The sequence below is a fragment of the Phyllosticta capitalensis genome, assembly GCF_038381095.1.
Source record: "Phyllosticta capitalensis strain CBS 128856 chromosome Unknown BKA78scaffold_7, whole genome shotgun sequence".
Taxonomy (NCBI): Eukaryota; Fungi; Ascomycota; class Dothideomycetes; order Botryosphaeriales; family Phyllostictaceae; genus Phyllosticta; species Phyllosticta capitalensis.
The window spans coordinates 646,020-663,560 of record NW_027117445.1 but is presented as its reverse complement, the minus strand read 5'-3'; the positions used below and the strand labels follow the sequence as shown (position 1 = coordinate 663,560).

The following is a 17,541-nucleotide window of genomic DNA, read 5'->3' as shown; positions in this document are numbered from 1 at the left end:
TCTCATTCTAGGCTTGCAACCGCTTTCCCCGGCATTCTTGCAGCCACGCCTGCCACAGAGTATCAAGCCCACAGCAACACCGTGGACACCATTAATGAGTTCTACCCCATAGATCGAACCCGACCGCGAGGTCTGGGAGATGCAAATTTCTAAGCGCGAGACGGACTGAGAGCGCTTCTTTGACCGCCGCCTTGGTCCCTCCAACGTGACCATCCCCTGCCACCCGACCGTCATCTCCGTCCAGGCGTTCCCACACAGCGCTTTCTTGCCCGAGTTCCTCCTCTTCACCAACACTACGCTCGACCACAAGTTTTGGTTAAGGACTTGCCTGCTCCTCCTACGACACGGAAGGAGATGATGCGCCATCCCCTCAACACCTGCTTCTCAAGGCGGCCCACAAGGAGTTTTAATCTCACAAGCAAAACGCTCCTACAAGTTGGTTCGTCGTCCCCCAAACATCCCCAAGTCAACAAAGATTCCCACCAAGTGGGTTTGGTCTTACAAGTCCGATGCTGATGGCGATCTCATTCAGCCGAAGGCTCGTCTCGTCGTTCGTGGCGACCACCAGCGTCCCGGTCTTCAATAAGCGTATAAAATGTCGCCGATGAAGGAGCCAGTCTCGCTTATCAGGCTTCTGATATTTTTGGCCCAAGTCACCGTCCAAATTACCAAGTTCCCTCGTGTTCGCGGATGAGGGAGGATATGTTGATGAATGGTCAAGGAACACCCATCCAATATTTTGAACGTCTTTTGAATTTTCAAACAATCTTTCCTCCTGGTGACATTATACCTTAGCAACAATCCAATGGAGCTTCCAGGCGAGGACGCACTGGAGTTGATACTCATTTTCAACACTCCCATTAACTACTTGCGTCGATCAATCAGAGTTTGAGGCGTCTCTATGATTTTTCTGCCTTGTGCATCAGGCCATTCACTTCGCGTTGCACACGCGCCTATCTCGGTCAATTACCCTTGTAGACGCGCAGGTGCTCGACGCGTCGCGTAAACCTACAAATGCATTCACCCCGGACTCGACAACTTCTCCTCAACAACATTCTCCATTGCCCCACAATTTGTCTCTTTCGACATTGCTGACACCTGTCGCCCAACTCAACACATGGCATCATATCGCTATGGTCGGCCTGAGCCGCCAGTCTTCAAACACGGAGGTTTTGAACTCCGCGACACAAAGTTCACCGCGGGAGGTTATGACCGAATTGATGGCAAAGACCTCCGGAAAATATTCAGCCTAAAAATCTACGACCCATTGGCGCCGCCTGACTGGGGTATGCTGCAAGCCATGAAAGACAACAACTTTGAGTTCAAGAAAGTCTGCTTCATCGCACAATTGAAGCACTACGGCATCGATCACTATCCAAACGCTAAGGTCGCAGACCTCCGCAATCTGCTCGGTGACTCGGTTCATAAAGGAAAGGTAGGCCTCGTTTGCTTGTGTCCTCGATTCCCAATGTTTACTGAACTGACTGCTGTGCCAGTGCGACAGCGTCCCAGAACCGGTTCTGCAATTCCAAAGTCAGATGGAAAAAGACTACGAGCCCGCGCGCCAGAAGTGGCTGACCGAATTCCGCCCCTGGGACGCAAAACAAAAGGAACAATGTGTCGAGCCCCAGCAAAAAGCAGACTACGACTTTGACTGGTTTTTGGAATTTTACTTCATGAGCGAGGGAAAGCCCGATCCGACTAAAACACTGGAGGTTCTGGAGCTGTCGGGACACGATAAGAAATCACATCGGATTGAACGAACTGTGCCCGGACTCCATACCAAATTCTGCAGATCCAGCATGGACATTGAAGACCAATTTCCGGCTGAATATGGCGCTAACCTCCTCATTGGTTGGGACAGCTTGGCAGTCACTCGCCGAGCTGAAGAAAGAGAAAAGCAGTTAGAAGAAAAGCGGAGGCAGATGGAAGAGAAGAGGGGGAGAGAGCGTGATGCCATGTGGGAAAAGGCATTGAGGCCCCACCTGCAGTACTTGATTCAACGTAGTAAGATGGACCTAGCGCCGCCCAAGTCTTTCGACCTACAACGATGCATCGGCTCGTATGTCGTTCGTTGCGACGACGTTGCCAGAGAGGAATATTTTCCCAGCACACTCAGCTTGAACATATTCCCTGGCGTAGAGGGGTCTCTCACTGCAAACTTCAGCTTCGGAATCGTAGAAGGGACGATGCTATTGGACTTTTCCGAAGATATGCTGGATCATCTCGCTGTCGAGTTGGATGAGAAGGAGAAGCCTCGCACGCGGGACCCCTGCCTCAGACATGAGTCGCCTTGCGATGATTGTTACGAGTGCGGCTTTGGGAGCAGCGAGGAAGAAGAGGAGGAGGAGGAAGACGACGAAGATGAAGAAGATGAAGAGCGAACTCTCAACGCTGCTGGCAAACGCTCCGCCCCGGACAGCAACACCAAAGCCAACGCTCCACCCACCAAGCGACAAAGAACATCGCCGGAGCTCCCTCGCCGCGTCTACTTCCGCCTGCGAGGCCGAGAGGCTGGTGATGAGACGATGAAGTACGGGAGCGAGATCTTCTCCGAAGTCCAGACCGGCTACCTCGACTTCCTTGATGACGAGTGTACTCAATTCGCTGGTTTCTCCGATTGGCTTCCAAAAGTCGGCAAAAACACCAAGTTTAATGGTTGCAAGACGTCGGATATTCTGCCGAAATGGGTTGAGTGGGAGCCGTGGAGCGACTACTCCGCAATTCAGGCGGAGAAATCGTGGGACTCGCTGCGTCTGAGATAATCTGACCCAAGGATTCGGTGTCCAAGTACCACAGTTGGACTCAAAGTAAATGTCAACTCCAACGCAGGGGTTCTCGCATACCCCCTGGACCTCCTTCCTGGGATTTAGTCGTTTTGTCATTTGACTACTCTCTACGCTTCACAAATTTGGACAGCACGTTTCTCGTTACCTACTGAGGTACTTTCCTCCACTCTTTTGGGAACTTGGAGTTGTGAGCCTTCGAGATTGAATCACGGGAGAAACGGATTGAAATCGAAATTGTTTTGAGTAGGAGCAATTATGTTCTCGAGCGCCTTTGTTCACAGGTTTAGGTGATTCCATGGCAGTCCCTTGCAGACTATCCCTTCTTTTTATGCAAAATGAAGTAACTAAGAGCAATTCACTCGTTGCCCCGGCAATGACAATCTGGCCTAATTTCTCAGGCTCTCAAAGCAGGCGCGCGCCTATCCCTGGGTATCCCTGAACACGCAACTGCCCGACGCGTCTCATCGCGTCGCACCAACCCGATCTTTTCAACCCAATTTCCCAACAACTTCAACGACACACCTCCCAACAGACGACTTCGACTCCGACCCGTCATCCTATGTGCCACCCATGGACCTCTTTAGCCCTGGTGATTGCCCTACCCGACCAACGCTCAAACGTGACGGCTTTGAGCTGTACGAAAACCAGTTTACGGTATCAGGATACGCCCGAGTCGAGGCTAAGCGCCTGAAGCAGCTTTTCAACCCCGAAATTAGGAAGACTGGACAAGTCAAGGCCCGGAAAGACGCCAAGAAGCTTTTCAAGAAGGAGTTCTTCGCAGCACAGTTGCGGCACTACGATATCAAGTTCAAGGCATCTGGCAAAGTCGCTGAAATCCGTGGCCTTCTTGAGACTTCGCTGGAGCAAGGAAAAGTAAGAGAACCGGGACGGATTGCCCATCTCCCCATGCCTGATACTGACCGCCTACCTTGTGCAGTGCGACAAGCTTCCGGAATCGATGGTCCTCTTTCAGCGCAAAATGCGAAGCGATTACGAACCCTTGCAGCAGGAATGGGAGAGCGATGTGAAAGCGTGGGAGGCTAAGAAAAAGCAGCACGATGACGAGATGCGTGAGAGGAGAAAGAGACTGGATGAAGAGGACTGGAATCGCTGCACGACGCCCCAGGAAAGAGCCAATCGCGACTTTGGCCGCTTCTTGCGCTATCACTATTTAAACGAAGACGGGAAGCCGGATCCATCGAAAACAACAGAAGTTGTGGTCATGTCTCAATCCTTGGTTCCTCGTGGAGTGGACCTTGAGCGCGCTGTACCCGGCCTATACACCGCACCCTGCCGTTGTGACCGTTGGGGCTTCTCTAATATTATTTGCATAGGGTGGGACCGCTCCGCAGTCATGCGTACGGTACAAGAAGAAAACGAGAAGGAGGCAGCGGAGCTGAAGCGGGAAGAAGAGTTAAAGAGGCAACGGCTGCAAGATGAATGGGAGGGGACTGTAGAGCCTCACCGGAGATACCTCTCTCAGCGCAAGAACTTGAAAGAAGAGCCAAAGTCGTTCGAACTGCAGCAGTGTATCGGTTCCTACATCATTCGCTGCGACAAAATCAGCGGCAGCTGGACTGTTCTTGATCCGCTTTGCCTCAACGTGTGTGCTGGCGTTGACGGGTCTCTGATTGCACAGTACAATCTTAGCATTATCGAGGGAACCATGCTACTGAGTAGCTCCGAAAAGAAGTTGGATGAGCTCTGCATGGATCTAGATTCCGACGACGACTCGGAAAAGTACGACTTCGAAGGCAACGAAAAGGATGGCTACAGGCGCCGCAAATGGACTGCTTCAGGTGAGCAGGCAACGTGGGACGACGACGACGACGCCGCCGCTTTCAGACCACCCAAGAGACAGAAGACAGTACCTCAGCCGGCAGCAGCACCACATCGCCGCGTACACTTCACAATGAGAGGCCGGGAAACCGGAGAGGGTGAGATGTTCTTCATTCCCGAGCCCGGCCATCTCGACTTCCTTGACAACGCTTGCACGAAATTCACGGGCGTCGTCTACAGCACCCGGCTTTTCGGCGATAACGTCAAGTTCCAAGGATACAGAATATCGGACAAACCGCAGGCCGAGCCCGAGTCGTGGTACACCTTTTCAGAGAGGAATTACGACCGCGCGGCGAATTACAGAAACACGGGATGGTATCGCTGATGAGAGCGCCGGCGGCTCATTCGCAACGCACACAACTGGCGCCAACTTATGGGTTTGAAGTTCGAAGTAATACCCACTTCACGGAGAAATGTTGCAACCAGAATGTACTTCTTCTTTGACTCTATGCAGCCTTGGTCCATATACCCCCTGAAAAACCGCGCAAGTACCCCTGAAGACCATGATATCGCACCGACCTGTTGAACATGGACAGTCAGGACCAATGACATCATACCACCCCCTCCAACTTCGCGCTGCACGTGCCTCTTCCTGTGCCTGGCCGGCTCCGGCGCCAACCGGAAAGGCAAGCGCTGTCAAAGGTATCCCAAACGCGTAATTGCCCGACGCGTCTCATGGCGCAACCCAAACCACACAACACAGCAGCTTTCCTGAACTACGGAACAACGGACCAGGTAATCATGTGCGAGAACGACGCCAAAACGGTGGAGCAAGCCATTGGCCGGCGTCCTGCTCCACCAGTGCTCGAGCGAGACGGCTTCGCGCTATGTGACAACGTCTTCACAGTCGGCGGATATGAGCGAGTGCAGGGCAAGCGCTTAGCACAGCTCTTCAATCCCAGAATATGCAAGACGGGCCACCTGTTTACACAAGCGAGTAATGAAGCTGCGACGCTTTTCAAGAAAAACTTCTTTGCCGCGCAGTTGCGGCATCACGACATCAAGTTCAAGGCGTCGGCTACAGCCGCCGAGCTGCGTGGGCTGCTTGAGAGTGCGGTGCATCAGGGCCAAGTAAGGGCGCGAAAGACGCTTCCATTGCGTCTGCAAGCTCGCGACTGACTGACTGCCGCTCACGTCGTCTAGTGCGATTGGCCCCCCATGTCGACTGTCCTTCTGCAGCGCCAAATGCTGAGCGACTACGAACCTTTGCGCCGGGAATGGCAACGCGAGATTGCCGTCTGGGAGGCAAAGAAGAAACAGGTCGAGGTCGAGCAATGGAAGAAGAGAAAGCAGCACGAAGCCAAACAGCTAGAGGAGCAAAGGAGGGCGCGCGAAGAGTATTGGAACTTCGGCGATGCAAGATCAAGAGCTAAAATTGACATGAAGCGGTTCGTGAGAGAGTACTATTTGTCTGAAGACGGCAAGGAGCCGGACCGCACCAAGACGCCGGAACCCCTGATTCTAGGCATCACCGGCCAAGATAAGTTCTTGCTTGTGCATTCCGTGCCTGGCCTTTGCACAGCACCTTGTTCAAATCTTCACGGCTTTGGCCTGGACATCTGCGTCGGATGGGACCGCACTGAAGTTGATCGTATGGCGGAAGAGCGCACCAAGATGGTAGAGGCGAAGCGCAAGCGCGAGGAAGAGGAGGAGAAACGGGAGGAAGAGGAGAAGGAAAAGGCCAAACTCGAGCCCCACCGGCAATACATGGCTCAGCGAGCGTCGACGACAGCACCGCAATCGTTCGAGATGGCGAACTGCATAGGCTCGTACATCATTCGATGCGACACAATGAATGAATACTACAACGGCCGGCAGCGGCTGTCCCTCGACGTATCCCCCGGCGTCGAAGGCACACTAATCGCTAGCAATTTCCTCGGCGTCATCGGAGGGACGATGCTGCTGGGCACGGCTGAAGACAAGCTCGAGGAGCTCGCCATCAGCCTCGACGCCGACTCATCAGATCCTCAGACGCCGAGTGGGACGACGACGATGACGCCTACGAGGAGCGCGTCAAAGCCGCCGGCGCAAAGCGCAAAGCAGCCGCGCACGAAGCCGGCCGCGCAAAGAGGCACAAGCTCAGCTTCTGTCTTGCGCCAGTGCCCCGGCGCGTGTACTTCAGGATGCGAAGCCACGAGATCGAGGAACACACGCAAGACTTTCGGATCGAGGAGGGCCACATCGATTTCGCGGACGATGGCTGCACCGTTTTTGAGGGCCGCTTTTACAACAACTTTATGGGCAAGAATGTTCAGTTTGAGGGGTTCAAGATTTCGGATAAGCCGCTGGAGCAGCAGACGCCGTGGAAGGAGCTCTCGGAGAGGAATTATGGTCGCTACTAGCTCAACCGTGATGTTTGTTTAATATCGTATAATTGGACGGGTCCAATTGCGGTGTACTGCTGTTCTGAGACTCCAATCTCTCCATCGTGTAGTTCTCTCTCCGAATGAGAAACCACCCCCGATCTGACTAGCGTCCTCCTCGACCCCTGCCGCACCTAGGCTCCCATCCTAATCACAACCACCATCAACATCCCCATTCCTAGAGCGTCACAATGATCGCTACTGGTACTAGCAGAGCAACGACATTGTATATTAAAGGCAGGTAAAGGGTGACCCTAGCGACGCGCAGTCGAGCGCCTGCTTCTATTTTGCCAGAAAACATTAGAATATAAAATAGGACGTGCTTTTGCTCAAAATCTTCATCCTTGACTCTCCAAGTAGGAAACAATTGATTCTCCAGACTAATCAAACCGCCTCGTGATATGCGAGAACTCAGGCTGTTCCAACGTGCCAAGCCGACCTCGTCTCTGTGCCTTTACACATCCTCCGTACACCTCCCCTCGCGCCCCGCCATGCCATCCGCCAAGCTCCCGCAGCGACGACGAGCCGTCGAGCGCAGCGGCGCCTTGTTCTGGTTTTGCCAAGGGGGATTTGGATCCAATTAGGATATGTATGCCTCTGTTCAACCCCATCATAGCTCTCTTATGGAAAAAAAAGCAAAGAAACAATCTCCAAACTCCCAGCTCTGGCCTCGCTGGTACCAACCACACTATGCTACCTATCGCACAATCCAAGAGCTCTCTCCTCGTTCGCAACCACCACAACAAACGCTTCTTCTGTCAACTGACCAATCTGCTAGGCGCCGTCCTCCGCCTCGCGTCCCGCCAAGCTCCTCCCTCCTCAGTCCTCCATAGGGTTGCACTCGTTATTATTGACCACCCATTAATAATAGTTAATTAACGATAATTATCGTTACTATTAATCTTGGGCGTTAGTAATGGGTTAGGGGTATCTAGGATTCTAGTAAGTAGACCACTTACTAGGTGTAAAAACCTTACTTATCACCCTGTTAGTTACCCCTTTAGCTACCTTTCTCCCTCTTTCTACACAAAATTTCTTCTCTTCTACCTAATTGCAAGTGAGTAGGAGGTGTAGGTATAGAGGGTACTAAGTAGTCTATAAAATGAAGGCCTCTAGTTAGTCAAGTAAGGTAAGGTGCTGCCAAAGGTTATTAACTAGTTATTAATGTATTAATGTTAATTAACGATATTAACGACCTGCCTTTATAATTAACGCCAAGAATGCAACCCTAGTCCTCCATCATCTCGCCCGGACACTCGCCAAGGAAGCTCCCTCCCGCCGCACGTGCCCCCCGCTGCCCCGGGCTGGCATAGGTGCGCGGGAGGCTCGTGCCCCACCTTTTGCGGGGTACCTAAGGTACTGCGGCGTCGTCTAAAAATAGACCAGACGAACCAACACCCCCTGCAGAGTTGTTTGGCTGCTGTGGGGGGGGGGGGGGGGGGGGGGGGGGGGGGTGGTGTTGCGCTCTGTTTAACTACCTGAACGGCATACACTTCGAACGGCGTTGGGCCTCAACCGCCTGAGCGAATGGCACTGAACGGGTTGGGGCGAGGCAAAGATGGAGGCCATCTGCGTGCCGCCGAGCGAAACGGGCGGACGGACGGGGCGGGCGGAGCGGAAGGACGGCTGGGCGGATGGACGGAGCGGACGGGGGACGGGCCGAGCGCGCGTGTTTGTTTATGATGGGGTTGTTTGGTGGAGAGCCGGGTGGCGGACATCAAGGTTGCGTGTTTCGCTTTGGTCAAAGTGCATGCATGCAGTTTTTTTTTTTTTTTTTATGATCGCAACAGATGCTCGTGCGCGACAGAAGAAGAGACAGGTGACACGGCACGTGGGTAGGACACAAAAGCTCCTCTTCCATACCATAGTAGTGGTAAGAATACACAATTCCATTGACGCAGCCATCCAACGGTGGCGCCAGCGGAAGGGAATGGATGGAGGGGGTATTAGGTGCAGCGACATCATTCCCAAGTCCACAGCGAAGGGACCTGTCTACGCAACATCCCAACACGCAACGCCATTGTACCCCCTGATGCCATAGCGATCGCGCTCCCACATGTCCCTCGTGACGCCCCTGCCACTGCCCTCGGGACCATCCAGCCACTTTGTGCCCGCGCACGCAAGCACCTTGTGGCCCTGCCCAGGAACACCCAGCTCGGCGCGCTCAATGTCGCACCACCAGAAGCGGCCGTCGTGCTCCATGGGCAGCCACTGCTTGTTGCGGCCGTCGCGGCCCTCGATGATGACGAAGTACATGAACTGCTTGCCCTCGCCGAGCGCCTCGGGGTCGTAGTGCGGGCAGCGCTTCTCGAACTGGAAGCGCACGACAGGTCCGTCGCCGGGGGAGTGCACGCGCACATCGCGCTGCCACGGCTGGAACGATACCACGTTGAGCCCGTAGTCGCCAGCGGCGCCATAGATTTGCGGGCCCGGTGGCGCCAGGATGTATTCCTCCCACGGGACCGTCGCGCGCCCGTCAGTGCGGAAGAAGTAGCGCGAGTCCTCCGGGTAGTGCTTCATGCCGAACTCATTGTTGTCCATGATGAAGAAGCTGGGCGTAAAGTGGCGCTTGTAGCTGCGCGAGGCGCCGTCGACGCTTCCTGCGCCCCAGCACGCATCGATGAGTTTCCACTCGCCGCCGTCGATGCGGACGGCATTCCACGCGTGGCCGCAGGAGAACTGTGGGACAGGCGATCCGGGCGCGAGCGGAGCGTAACCAAATCCTTTGCCGTGGCCGCCAATGACGACACTTTCCAGGCCAACTTTTGCGGCAAGGGCGCTAAAGAGGCCCGCATATCCTTCACAGACAGCCAAGCCCGATGATATTGTGTTTGCTGGTGTTGACGGTTGCACACAACCCCCGAAGAAAGCAGCGCAGTTGTAGTCAATGTTGTGATGCAACCAGGTGAAAATAGCGCGGGCTTTGTCGGTGAGAGAAGGGAACGGATCGCAGAGTTCGTGCGCAAGCCAATTCAAGTCATGAGATGGAATCGATTCGCGAGGGAACCGGGCAGCGTGTGCGTCCACCGCGCGGAAGTCGCGGCATTTGAGACATGTCCCGGCCTGACCGTTTGCTCTTGGCTTGCTTGCTTGAAGCGAGGCAAGATCCGGTCGAGACGAGAGGGGGATAGGGGGCGGCGCTGCCCCATTAGACTGACCAGGAGTAGAGGAAGGGCGACTTGTCGGGAGAGCAGGGGGAGTCTCGGTACTCTTGTTCAGACCCCACTCAAGTGCAGAGCGCCTAGGCTTTGCTTCGGATGTCGAGGTGCGTGTTGAATTCGGTCTGGCTGGAAGAGCAGGTCTCGAAGGAAGACTGGGGGGCTGAGACGGCACAGGTTGCAAGGCAGTCGAACTCTTTTGCCTCGTCAGATACTTTGAGCGCACGGGGTCGTACTTTGCCAATTCGGCCTCCCTCTCCTCCTTTGTCTTTTTCGGCGGCAGAGCTGGCAGTTTCGAGGGGTCGTACTGGGGAGCCCGGATTCTTCCCGGCTGTGCTTCTCCCAACGACGTAGTCGTCGTGCCACTTGTATTTGTGTAACCGGAACGCGCAGAGCCCATGGACTGCGCAGATGCAATTGTCGATATGGACTCTTGGGAATCCTTTCTTAAAATGCTTTGACTCGAGCTCTTACGTGGGGGAAGGCTTGGGGGTGGCTGCCGAGAGTTGGTCCGCGAAGGCAATCTTGGTGGGAGAGATGGTCTGGCGGCATTTCCGTCCAACGCTGGCGGCGGTAGCACCGTCCTGTGACCACCATTCTTGGCCGGCTGATTGCCTATGCCTCTCGCTATCGTCGTCGCATGATTCTGGATTGGAGGAGCATTCGCGGTCTGGGAGCGCGTTTCTGCAGCAAGGCGCGGTGGCGGGGCCGAGGGCGGCGGCGGAGGGGGCTTCTTTTTGGTGTTCGTCGCAGCGCTGCCATTTCCATAGGACGGAGGAGTATAGCCGGGCTGGACTTGTTGAAGATTAAGCGCGGCGATACGAGCCTTCAGGCTCAACGAAGGAGTGGACGCTTCTTCGGCCATGTGTGGTAGGCGTGGCAGGCTCGGGTGGGTCAATCAGGTTGCGGGCCGAGTGCGGTTGGTCGGACAAGAGGCGCGGGGCAGCGAGGATCAAGGAGTAAAGCTAAAACGAGTCGTAGGACCTTGAAACTCGCGAGAGCAGCAAGACGAGCGCTTGTCAGGAGGAATGAGGGGATGGCCAAGGAGATGTAAGAATGTCGGAGGAATCTGTCTGTAGGGTCTCAATCGACTTCGTGATGCGGCTTGAGACACGGATTGGCCACTCGAGACCCTGTTTGCTAAGGTACCGGCCGGCCAAATTTAGCACTCAGAGGATGACCAAGTTCCGTGGATGAATTCCAGACACATGGGGCCGGATCATGCAATGTGCTGTGCTCCGACCACGAATTGAAGTTTGATGAGTGCAAAGGGTGGGAAGGTAACCGCGAAGGGGGCTGAGGCGAGTCGTCGCTGTCCCATGGTTGCACTTTGTCAGCCATCATTGAATGCTTCATACTCCTAGATATGAGACCTTTTTGTCTAATAACACGACCAATGAAATCCAATTCAATCAACTTGGTCCTCCAAATCCATCCGCTTGTGAGACTGGCAAACTGCATAGCACCCGTGGAACACATGCGAGGAGCCGTCGCTCGTTGTGCCGCGTTGTCGTCAGGCTCATCCCTCTGTCTTTTCCCTCGTCCAGATATCACAAGTCTTCCACGATTTTTTTTTTTTTCTGTCTTTTCTCTTTTTCTTTTTTTCAGGAATTTTCTGTTCTTTGCTATCCCCTAAGAAAGCAGCTATCTCCAATTCCCAACACCCCGGAACCTGTCGCCGTTTTGAACCAACACATACAGCACAAGGAGACAGTGGGAAAGGAGGAAAATAGAGTGACATGTAGTAGAGAAAAAGAAGAGAGAAGAAAAAAGACCATTCCGCCTTCCACCCATCATCTTGCCCTCCAATGTCGTGTCACGTCGCCATTGCGTTCTTTCATCTTTTGCTTCGGCGCAACATCCGCCTGAAAAACTTGTTTAGAAAAACAGCGAAACCAAGCTATCCCATCCCTCCTCCGTCAGTCGTCCGACATCTTCCAAACGGCGTGCTTGATTTCTTTTCGAATGATATGTTGGCTCCTGCGAGCAACTCCAACAAACTTTTTTGGTGTGAAGGATTGTCGTCGGTGGAAAACAAAGAGGCGCTCCGCAAAGTCTCCGTATCCAAGGGGATACCAAACCCTTCTTCTTCGAGTACGCTCCCTCCGAGTACTTCCTCTTGCTGGTGTTTAAACAATGTTTTGAAACGTTGAGACCGAATATTGACACGAAACGCCACGAACAACACCACTACATCCGAGGACAAACCTGACCAAGAACGACCCGCGGTGGGCTCAACGACCGACTCTAGGAAATAAATGCAGGGCAGAGAAGCGTAAGGATCGGATTGTCGCTGACAAGGACTCATGAACCGCCAAGGAAAAAGATCAACCGCTAAACCTCCAACGCCGGCGCCAGGTGAGAAAGGAAATCGCATACCGACGATGGGGGACACAAGTGAATTCACCTCTTGCGCTTCTTCGTCTTGTCGGCCGCAGATGCGACGGATGTAAAGCTGCCGGCAGTAGGAACGGCACCGTTGACGGCCTCGAAGAATGGCGGAGGCTCCGGCACGGATTTCTTGATGGGAACACCCATGTGACGGCCATATCGGCCCTTCCTGCCATTGCCCTCGTCCTCACTGACACACCCCTCGGCTCCAATACCAGCATCCTTGCAGCGTTGGCAGGGCCGCTGACGGTCGCAGCCCTTCTTGCTCTTCCTACAACGCTGGCAACGCGGCTTCGACGACAGGTCCTCCTCATCGGCAGCGAACTGCTGCACGTTGAGGGAGGCGCTCGACGTCTTGCGGGACGCCGGGGGAAGCGAGGTTGGGGAGATGGGTGGCTTCGCAACTTGAGGCGTCTTAGCCTTGGGCTTGTGGTTATGAGGGCGAGGCTTTGAAGGCTTCGCCGAAACCTTGGCGACGAAACCGGGGCGCGGCTTCTTCAGGAGTTTGGGGATGCCAGAGCCGTTATCTTCGGGCACAATCTCGTCGCTATCGCCCTTGAAAGATTCATCCTTGTTGTCTTCGTACTCGTCGCAGCTGTCTTCACCGCTGTCGAAGCTGCGGGGGAGTTCATTGTCGTGCAGGCGTGCCGCGGACGGCAAGGCACCCGTGTGGTGGGGCAGCTCCTCTTCCTCGCTGCCATCATCGCTAGCCTCATCAGACGAAGCGGCGTCAGCACGGCCGCTCAAGGCATCGTCCATTGTGGAGGTCGAGTTGCGACCGTGCGATGAGAAGTTGGAGGCGTCGCCAAGACGCATGAGCTGGAGGGCAACATCTTCGTCAGAAATGACGCTGCCTCCGACGGTGGGGTCAGGCGTGGGCAAGACACCACCCATCGAGTTTCGCGGGAGACACTGTCCGGTGCCACGTGTACGCAGCCGATGTCCGTGCGGCTGCCCACTGGAGATGGTGTACGGAGTTCCCAATTGGTACCCCTGCATGTACGAAACATCCCCATGGCTCTGCGGCGAGGGAAGCGGGTTGGTGTATGAAAATGTCTGCTGGTTCGAGTAGGAGAAGGGAGAAGCATCGTTGATGCTGCTGATTCGTCTCTGGGGCGAAACAGACGAGATGGACGTCGTCATGGGCACCTGAGGGGGTGCGAACAAGGGCAGTTCCTAAGCAAGCAGAATTAGAGTCCTGGTCCTCGCAAATGTGGTGGCATCTGACACTCACAGAACTGTCAAACTTGGCTCGCTTCCGTCGGCCGCCTTCGACAATGTTGTCGAGACTAATGTCGGCGCTGGCAAGATTCTCGCGGCGAGAACTGGTGACAGAGCCTTCACCGGCCTCACTGTCACTGTAGTCACCGTTGAGGTCGGCCATGCTACCGTGAGAGCTGGTCGCTCGGACCTTGAGGCCCGGCCTGGAGCGGGACTTGGAATTTGTGCTACGAGAGAGGCTGCGCCGCCCTCGGTGAGCGTCGGGAGAAAGACTACGGTTCCTCGCAGTCTGCGATGAGGGCCTGGAGTACTGCCCTGGCGGAGGCATGTTGAACGGCTCCTCAAGCCTGCTCTTTCTCGGGGACATGGAGTGACGAGGAGTATGATTGTAGTCGTCAACCTCCTGAGGAATCCTCCTGACGTAGACAGTCATGTTGTGGTAGAAATTCTCGTACCGAGCAATCAGCGTGTTGCCATCTTTGTCCTCGAAGCTGACGCCGTAGCCCTGGCCGTCATAGATGCCATGGAAGTTCTTGACGGTTGCAACAATGGACTCGGTAGTGTCATGAGGCCAAATATTGACTCTCATCGGCAGCCGCGCACGATGCTGCGGTGATTCTTGCAGTAGCAGTTCAAAGCTGACGTGCTTTGGAGGCTGCGGCAGAGGCACGGCGGCAGGGCCGGCATCAGTGGCACCGTAGTTTTGGTAGACTGAGCCCATCATATATCCGCTATCGCCCACAAATGGACCAGTTTTGTGTAGTTGTTGCGGCGGCGGAAGGGTAGCGACGGGCGACTCGTTTCGTGTGATCCGCTGGATGGAGTCGGTGAGCAAGTTCGAAACTTCCATCCCAACGACGTCAAGCGATACAGTCGACACGAAGGTGTTTCTTGAGGTCGCCGGAGCTCAGATTTGAGTTGTAATCGCTCGGGCGGCCACAACTCACACCGATCCTGCCGGTGTCGCGAGAGGAAGAGGGGGTCGTGGGTTGGGTGGAGAAAGGAGGAGGGCAATGGCCTAAACCGACAAAACTCGTCAGCAAACGATATTCGAAGCGTTCAGCGGTAGTCACTGATGATTTCGATGACAGGAATGAGATGTCGGAAGTCGTGGCTGTCTCCCAGGCCATCGCTCGGGGCTATCCAAGGGCGGTGCAGCAGCTCAGCGACAGCACCCACCGATCCCGGGGTCAGGATCTGGGACGAATCTCACACGTGGATACGGTCGCATATGGAGTAAAGAAGTAATGACATACCCTTTAGTGTGGGATGGAGTGTTGGAGTTGAGGTAGAGGGCTTTCCGCGAAGCGCCGCCGGGTGTCTGGCACACCGATTCAGTGAGTCCACGGTCGAGGAGAGGGGCGGTGCTCTGGCTTCCGCAGCCACTTGCAGCATGGATAGGCAAAGATGGATCGATTCCAAAGACGTACCGTGTGTGATTGGGGTGGATGTGGTTGTTGTTGGCTCAGGCTGGGTGATCAGACGGAGAGAGGAGCGTGGGTGGATGTGGAACAGCGAGCGACTCTCTTGACTGGACTAGGCGAGTATCCGGGCCGCCTGATGCTTCAACCCATGCGCCCAACAACACACACCGACCCAGGGATACGGCTTCAGACAAGCAAGAACACTGAGTACGAGGCAGGCGATTCGGTTTTGATTCAATTCTTATCTGCATGTGGTTTGGGTCATGTATGGGGCGCCTGTTGAGATCCGCTGCGCAGCCAGCGCCAGAGAGCCGACAGACAGTCGCCAGCCATGGAAACGCTCTACAAGGTCACAATCACAATATCAAGGATCGCGATAGCATGTAGCTCCTTGGGCGAGGTGTCTTGCGGTGGTAGCAGCAGGCGACATGGCTGCGCACGCATGCGCCCATTGAGGGGGCATATCCTCACCGGGGGGTTTGTATCGTGACGACATGGGCAGTCGGAATCAGCTTTGCGCCAGTCGGTATTCGATCGCTAGAAACATGTCTTCTTGATGGAAGCAGCAGTCGGCCATTTGAGAGCATTTGACAGATGGAAAGCTTCGTCACAGGGCTATTATCAGCGCAGCGCGAGCTGCCACAGTACAAGCCAAACTTCCCGACTCTGACTGCAGAGCGGGCCAATCCGCAGCAAGGCCGCAAAGGTAATGCATGCCGCATGCCAGACAAGCTTAGGTCGCTGCGAGAAACGCAGGCCGGGGCGCCAGTAAATACTGTTGTTGGCCGACCAATGAAAGCCTTTGCCGCGGGATCGCACAATCTCTCGCAGCTCTACCCATCGCATTGCGCAGCTCCAAACAACCAAGTTCCATCATCCATATAATGTCCACGACGGTCGCGACCAGGCATCAAAGGCATGCGACAATTCTCACAGACGGTCAGCGCAGCGCTGCACCTTCAGAGCAGTTCCGATGGGGCATAAGGGCTGGAGCTCCATAGAACAAACGCACCAACGCCGTTGCGACGTCGAGAAAGTCAGAGAAGCGCCATTCGAGCGCACATGGCAGCGACAGGCAGCCGGAGATGCAGAAATCAACGTCGCCTCTGTCCATACGAGTTGATGCTTTGCGTACGGTCGCAACTTGGCACCTGGATGGGCGCAGACCTGAAGCTCCGCGATTGCGCCGGAGGGGGCACACCATGATGATGCGACTGATGAGTGCGGCATATTCCCCACAGTCGACACCGGTCGCCAGCTTTCAGCACAGAGAAGCAAGCGAGGGGCCGCTTTGTTGCATATTGGAGGGCCATTGACGAGTCGCTGGGAGCGGCCTCACGACAGACGGACAAGACAAGATGGGCGCATGTACAAGCAGTTGTCCCGGATGAATTGGCAGCGGCTCGAATGGCGGTACAGCAGCGTTTCGTGGCCAGGCGCAAAGCGCAATGATGGAGGACAGCAGGCGGGCGATTGACTTGATAGGCTGTGGGGCGGCAGTGCTGGCAAAACGCAAGCCATGACGGGGCGGTCCATCATGGTGTCAGTGCCTCGGACAAGTGCGCAAGTGGCCAAAAACTGGCGAGGGGTTCGTCGAGGACAAAGCTGATGAAGAGTGGCGGAGTGCGAGAGACATGGACGAGGCCCGTCACGTTACTGCGCTCCGGGGTCGCGTCGGGCCTCATGGAACCCCAGCGCATCATGAGCGGGGCCTGCAGCGGGACCGGGGCTGGCGCGAGCGGGCCGACGACAGGGCTGAAGACGTTTGGGAGAGCAGCGATCGGATTGGGAGTATTGTGATGAGCGTCGGACGATGGAGTGGTGTTGTAGTTGGAGACGGCGCAAAAGGACGGTGCTAAGTTGGACGCGTTGAGGCGACGGCAGGAGCGCTAAGCATGACGACAGAGGCAGGTCTGACTAAGCGACGGACCGCCCCTGCATCGGCGGGAATAACCGCCGCGTGCTCCCGCCAGGTCACCTGGGCCAGCACCAGCCAGTGGGCAGGGCAGCCAGCGCAGAGCAGCGCACAGTGATGAGAGAAGTGATGCGCTGTCACTGCAGGATGATGGCGCGCAGATGAACGGTTCGCGGATAGATAAATTGAGAGTCGTGGGCGCACTCTTGTTGTTTCAGGCGGCGCTGGCGCCAGTCTGGCGGCTGGCTGGGGGCGTGGCCGTGGCCGTAGCCGTGGCCGTAGGGCAGAAATGGTTCCAAAAGTTGCCCGGGCGGCCGGGATCCAGGTTTCGCCGCCCCGAGGCGCTTACCCGTTGTAGGCTTGGTTGCCCGCGCCGCGTCCGGCTCCATGTTTACTCGCAGCCCGTGTTTACAGTAACATCAACAGTCCGTCGTTCGTGCC

At 55.4% G+C, this 17,541-nt stretch overlaps 6 protein-coding genes across 6 annotated transcripts; 4 read left to right on the top strand and 2 right to left on the bottom strand.

Moving 5' to 3' along the window:
* Positions 1–1,117: 1,117 nt before the first annotated feature.
* On the top strand, positions 1,118–3,134 carry BKA78DRAFT_381002 (uncharacterized protein; the record flags this gene model as incomplete). Its single annotated transcript, XM_066892984.1, has 2 exons — positions 1,118–1,435; positions 1,497–3,134. The coding sequence occupies 2 exons, from the start codon at positions 1,118–1,120 to the stop codon at positions 2,763–2,765; spliced, it is 1,587 nt and encodes a 528-aa protein (XP_066742491.1). The 3' UTR covers positions 2,766–3,134.
* A 225-nt stretch (positions 3,135–3,359) lies between these two features.
* BKA78DRAFT_381001 (uncharacterized protein) lies at positions 3,360–4,953 on the top strand (the record flags this gene model as incomplete). The annotated part of the gene is made up of 2 exons (XM_066892983.1): positions 3,360–3,662; positions 3,727–4,953. The coding sequence occupies 2 exons, from the start codon at positions 3,360–3,362 to the stop codon at positions 4,951–4,953; spliced, it is 1,530 nt and encodes a 509-aa protein (XP_066742490.1).
* Positions 4,954–5,303: 350 nt separating this feature from the next.
* BKA78DRAFT_354179 (uncharacterized protein) lies at positions 5,304–6,970 on the top strand (the record flags this gene model as incomplete). Its single annotated transcript, XM_066891685.1, has 3 exons — positions 5,304–5,699; positions 5,772–6,606; positions 6,672–6,970. The coding sequence occupies 3 exons, from the start codon at positions 5,304–5,306 to the stop codon at positions 6,968–6,970; spliced, it is 1,530 nt and encodes a 509-aa protein (XP_066742489.1).
* A 1,774-nt stretch (positions 6,971–8,744) lies between these two features.
* Positions 8,745–11,424, bottom strand: BKA78DRAFT_318386 (uncharacterized protein). Its single transcript, XM_066888784.1, has one exon. The coding sequence runs from the start codon at positions 11,012–11,014 to the stop codon at positions 8,984–8,986; it is 2,031 nt and encodes a 676-aa protein (XP_066742488.1). The 5' UTR covers positions 11,015–11,424; the 3' UTR covers positions 8,745–8,983.
* Positions 11,425–11,430: 6 nt separating this feature from the next.
* BKA78DRAFT_161854 (uncharacterized protein) lies at positions 11,431–12,285 on the top strand. Its single transcript, XM_066883118.1, has one exon. It carries the CDS (start codon positions 11,497–11,499, stop codon positions 12,016–12,018), a length of 522 nt encoding a protein of 173 aa, XP_066742487.1. The 5' UTR covers positions 11,431–11,496; the 3' UTR covers positions 12,019–12,285.
* A 267-nt stretch (positions 12,286–12,552) lies between these two features.
* On the bottom strand, positions 12,553–14,482 carry BKA78DRAFT_254067 (uncharacterized protein; the record flags this gene model as incomplete). The annotated part of the gene is made up of 2 exons (XM_066884867.1): positions 12,553–13,716; positions 13,775–14,482. The coding sequence occupies 2 exons, from the start codon at positions 14,480–14,482 to the stop codon at positions 12,553–12,555; spliced, it is 1,872 nt and encodes a 623-aa protein (XP_066742486.1).
* Positions 14,483–17,541: the final 3,059 nt, after the last annotated feature.

Coding starts and splice junctions, on each gene's coding strand:
- BKA78DRAFT_318386 (XM_066888784.1), bottom strand. CDS start 11,014: ATGGCCGAAGAAGCGTCCACTCCTTCGTTGAGCCTGAAGGCTCGTATC.
- BKA78DRAFT_161854 (XM_066883118.1), top strand. CDS start 11,497: ATGCTTCATACTCCTAGATATGAGACCTTTTTGTCTAATAACACGACC.